At 50.2% G+C, this 5,219-nt stretch overlaps 1 protein-coding gene across 1 annotated transcript in view; it reads right to left on the bottom strand.

Moving 5' to 3' along the window:
- Positions 1–1,816, bottom strand: part of BAX (BCL2 associated X, apoptosis regulator) — a 5,972-nt gene extending 4,156 nt beyond the window's left edge. The window contains exons 1-4 of the mRNA XM_023507893.1: positions 1,719–1,816; positions 1,085–1,136; positions 851–997; positions 363–498 (exon numbers count right to left, since the gene is read on the bottom strand). Of these exons, the coding sequence (XP_023363661.1) occupies positions 363–498; positions 851–997; positions 1,085–1,136; positions 1,719–1,752 (369 nt within the window). The 5' untranslated portion in view covers positions 1,753–1,816. The remainder of the gene's footprint in view (positions 1–362; positions 499–850; positions 998–1,084; positions 1,137–1,718) is intronic.
- Positions 1,817–5,219: the final 3,403 nt, after the last annotated feature.

Below are 5,219 nucleotides of genomic sequence, written 5' to 3' on the forward strand. Positions count from 1 at the left end.
TTGCAGCTGTCATTGTTGTTTGGAGAGCCGGGGCTAGATTTGAATCTGCCAACTCAGGTGTATATGGCTGGTGCCTTAGGCACTTGAGCCACAGGCGCCGAGCCTGCAGCACTTTTTCAATGTGAGCTCTACAAGAGCAGGGACCTAGCCTGCTTGGTTCAGTGCTGCATACCAGCTTGGCACATAGTAGGCACAATAAATGTTTGTTGAATGAATAAATGAAATAACAGACACCCAGTTCACAGCTGTCCCTCTCCAGTCCCTCTGTGGTCACTGGGCCACTGCAGGACTTGAGTCCATGATCCCCAGGTCCTCACAAGTCTGGAGGACCATCCCTGGGCTCACTGCTTGCAGCCGCCCACCTTGAGCACCAGTTTGCTTGCAAAGTAGAAGAGGGCCACAACCCGGCCCCAGTTGAAGTTGCCATCAGAAAACATCTCAGCTGCCACTCGGAAAAAAACCTCACGGGGGGAGTCTGTGTCCACAGCAGCAATCATCCTGCAGGAAAGAGAACCAATGCAGGGAAGGGAGAATCAGGTAGAGGGTAGAAATTCTGGCATTTCCCTCAAACATAGGAAACTGAGGTCCAAGCCAGGCTGCAATGAAAAGCAATGTGGGATAAAGTAAGGGGACAAAATGAAATTTAGTACTTATGAGGAGAGAAAAAAATGACTACCTTAAGGAGGGTTTCAAGATCCTGGGGAAGGGGAGGGCAGGGAGTCCAGAATGGTTAAGCTAAGAAGTGGGACTCAGACTCTTAGGTCCTAGGGGAGGAGATCAGTGTATGGCTGGGACGCCTGTGTCTAAAGGAGGAGACCAGTGTCTGGACTTCCGGGTGTGGGGGGCGCACCTCTGCAGCTCCATGTTACTGTCCAGTTCATCCCCGATGCGTTTGAGACACTCGCTTAGCTTCTTGGTGGATGCATCCTGGGGCGTCGGCTCCAGGGCCAGCTCAGGTGTCTCCCCCCCCATTCGCCCTGCTCGATCCTGGATGAAACTAGAATGGGAATGGAGTGGGGGTGCAGAATCAGAATGGGGTGTCACTCCTCAAATCCATTCCACAATAATCAGACCTCAAACTCACCCCTGAAGCAAAAGGGCCCCTGTCTTCATGATCTGCTCAGAGCTGGTGGGCCCTAGAGGAGAAAGGAAGGGAAGAGGTACCTGGACTATTGGGTTCTAGGGGTTCAGGAGACTGTAGAGGCTCATGGTCCCCGAGGGAGGACAGAGCTGGGGGCTCTGGACTCCTGGGTCTCTGGTAGATATTGACTATAGACCAAACAACTGAGTCCCTGATGGAAAAAGGCCAGGAGCCTGGGTCTCTATCCTATATTCTTCCGGAAGAGTAGGCTGGGTAACACTTAATGCATCAGAGACCCCTGGCCTGAGGGGGCAGAGACGAGACCCGCCCTTCCCAAACAGGGCCAGAGGCAGGAAGTGGTGCGGGCGACAAGCCCGGGCCTGCCCGGGGGCTTGGATCCTGAGATCTCCAGGTTCTCGGGGGTCCGAGAGTGCCAGGTAGGCAAGGATCGGGGAACGAAGGCCAGAGAGCCAGGAACCTCCGAGCAAGGAGGGGGCTGAAGGCTGGCAGCGCCTGACCCGGGAGTTTCTGCCCCGGAGAGCTTGGAGATCGCACAGCCCCAGGCCGGCAGGATGGATCCTGGGACCGGCCGGCGAGGGGGCTCGCCTGCCTCCCGCCCATCTGCCTCCCGCCTCACCCCCGCCTCTGGGCTGCTCCCCGGACCCGTCCATCACCGCTGCTCCCGCCGCCGCCTCTCGCCGGCTCCGCGCGGGCGGCCGCAGCGCGCCCCCGGTCACGTGAGCGCCCCGCTGAACGTGCGTCCCTCACGTGGCCGCCCCGCAAAATGGCGGCCGCGGACTGCTGCCCCGCAGGGCCACCGGGTCACGTGACGGGGGCTGTTCTCCGCCCCTCCTCCAGAGTGTTGGCCTCCGTCACATGACTGCCAGATCAACGCCTCCCTTTAAGTGCCCACCATCCCTCCACCGTTTAATCACAGCTATATCCTTTATTCATTCGTTCATTCATTCGTGCCCAATTTCAGAAGTTTGGGGAAGGAGTTCAGCCTTTCCCAGTGCAGAAAGAGCAGCAACCCCAAAGTCTCAGAGCCCCAAGATACCGTACAAGACGTTTTAGATGACTAAGCCTGAGAGTGTTTATGTGTTTCAGTAAAAATAAAATGTATGTGAAGTTCAAAAAGTGGCAGAAACGAATCTGGTTTCTGGCGATAGAATGGCAGGATATGGACAGAGTGAGACTCCTGGGATACTCCAAATATGCCATATCTTAATCTGAGTGGTGGTTGTATGCATCACAACTCACAGCAACCTCCAACTCCTGGGCTCAAGCAAGGCTCCTGCCTCTGCCTCTCAAGTAACTGGGACCACAGGCGCCCGCCACAGCGCCTGGCTATGTTTTTTTTGGTTGCAGCCATCATTGTTTGGCGGCCCGGGCCGGATTCGAAACCGCCACCTTAGGTGTATGCGGCTGGCGCCTTAGCCACTTGAGCCACAGGCACCAACCCAACACACAACTTTTTAATTCATTTAGTTGTCTACATAAGATTTGTGCACTTTATGTAAATTGCTATATCTCATATTACAAAGAAAATAATAGTAAGTAAAGGGAACTCAGAAAAGTGGCTAGGGTCAGATGATAAAGGATTTGAATACATCAGAGGAGGATCTACAGTACTGAGGGTAGCTGTAAATTTTGAGCCGGCAAAGGGTGGAGTCAGACCTGGGTGTCTCTGGAATTGGGTCCTCAGTTAAAGGAGCTTTTTATTTGCTAGTGGGGTGACTCACCGCCTGTAATCTCAGCATTCTGGGAGGCTGAGGCAGGAAGATCCCTTGAGCTCAGAAGTTCAAAACCATCCTGAGCAGGGCAGCGCCTGTGGCTCACTGAGTATAGCGCCAGCCCCATATACGTAGGGTGGTGGTTCCAATAGGCCGAGGCCAAACTGCAATAAAAACAATAGCTGAAAAAAAAATAGCTAGGCGTTGTGGCGGGCTCCTGTAGTCCCATCTACTCAGGAGGCTGAGGCAAGAGAATCGCCTAAGCCCAAGAGCTGAAGGTTGCTATGAGCTGTGACACGACAGCACTCTACCTAGGGTGACAAAGTGTGACTCTGTCTCTAAAAAACAAACAAACCATCCTGAGCAAGAGTGAAACCCCATCTCAACTAAAAATAGAAAGAAACAGCTGACATTGTGGCCCATCTAGTCCCAAGTTAGAGGCTGAAGCTGGAGGATCGCTTGAACCCAGGAATTTTAGGTTGGGGCACTCTAGCCTGGGCAACAACAGAGTGAGACTCTGTCTTAAAAAAAAAAAGAAAGAAAGAAAGAAAGAAAAGAAAAACATAAAAAGAGCTTTCATAGTGTTACTGGAATTCTTTCTTCAAGGTCCTGGGTCTTGGGGATGCAAAGAATAAATCCACGAACCACAGATCAGTGGTAAGATTTTATTAGAAAGGAATACAGAATGAGTAAAAAGCACCAGAGCTTCTGGCATAGAGGAAGACCCAAGTTGGAATTCTCTCACTTGGGTCCTTTGTCTAGGGGTATGTATCACATTTTGGCCAGGAGATGGTAAGTGGAAAAACACCTTTTCAAAGTTAATGAGTATATTAACAAATGAATGGATGCAGTCTCTCCACTGGGGCAAGGTTAGGTATTAGGTCTTGGCTGTTTTTGTCTCAGGGAAGGGATTAAGGTGGGTGCTTCCTTACTCTAGGTGGAACCATCGAAAATGTTTCAGGCTGCTTGGTTCAAGATCTAGCTAGAGCCCAGAGAGTGTGGCCTGGAAAAGGCATCCTGTTTGTGCTAGAGAATGGGGGGACCTGTCCAACCCTGAATGGGGAAACCCTGTATCAATAGCACCTAGGATATATAACACTTCTCCTATAGCTGTAATTAATTAACTAATCCCCAGCAATGTTTTAATTTGATGTTAGTCTTTTTTTTTTTTTCTTGAGACGGAGTCTCACTATGTCACCTTTGGTAGAGTGCCATGGCTCTCAGCAACCTCAAACTCTTGGGCTTAACCTCCTCAACCTCCAAGTAGCTGGGACTACAGGTGCCCACCACAACGCTCAGCTATTTTTGTTGTTGTTGTAATTGTTGTTTAGCAGGCCCAGGCCACGTTCCAATCCACCAGCCTGGGTACATGGGGCTGATGCCCTAACCACTAAGTTACGGTGCCAAGTCTGATGTTGGTCTTTTTTATCTACCTAAAATTTCCACAAGAGTTGAGATTGTGTTAATTTATCTGTAGTTCTTCCAGAAACTAGAGTACCACCTGATTCATGGTTTCTCTTAAAATGTATTATTTAGGGCAGTGCCTGTGGCTCAGTGAGTAGGGTGCTGGCCCCATATACCGAGGGTGGTAGGTTCAGCCAAATTGGAACAACAACATCAACAAAAAATAGCCAGGCGTTGTGGCAGGTACTTGTGGTCCTAGCTACTTGGGAGGCTGAGGCAAGAGAATCGCCTAAGCCCGGGAGCTGGAGGTTGCTGTCAGCCGTGAAGCCGCAGCACTCTATCCACGGCCACGGGGTAGACTCTGTCTCTAAAAAAAAAATGTATTATTTAACAAATGGGCACAGAAGTTCATGCCTATAATCCCAGCATGTTAGAAACCAAGGCCAGAGAATCATTCAAGACCAAGAGTTTGAGACCAGCCTAGGCAACATAGAAAGATCCTATCTCTACAAAAAAAATTATTTATTTTTATTATTTTTTTTAGAGACAGAGTCTCTCTTTGTTGCCCTTGGTAGAGTGCCAGGACGTCATGGTTCACAGCAACCTCCAACTCCTGGGCCCAGGTGATTCTCTTGCCTCAGCCCCCAGAGTAGCTGGGACCACCGGTGCCCACCCAATGCCCAGCTATTTTTTATTGCAGTTTGGCTGGAGCTGGGTTTGAACTCGCCACCCTTGGTACACGGGGCCAGTGCCCTACTCACTGAGCCACAGGTGGTGCCCAGAAACCTAATTCTTTGTACCCTCAATGAATCTGAAGCAATAAATAAAAAAATAAATAAATAATTCAAATATTGAAACCTAACCCGCAAGGTATTAAGTGGTAGGACTTTGGGGAGGTGATTAGTTCAGATAGGTGTACAGGTGGAGCCCTTATGAATAGGATTTGTGCATGTATTTTTTTTTTTTTTCTGGCCAGAGCCAGGTTTGAACCCACCACCTCT

Source organism: Otolemur garnettii, unplaced genomic scaffold (assembly GCF_000181295.1).
Source record: "Otolemur garnettii isolate 467f Iridium unplaced genomic scaffold, OtoGar3 scaffold00211, whole genome shotgun sequence".
NCBI classification, from domain to species: Eukaryota; Metazoa; Chordata; class Mammalia; order Primates; family Galagidae; genus Otolemur; species Otolemur garnettii.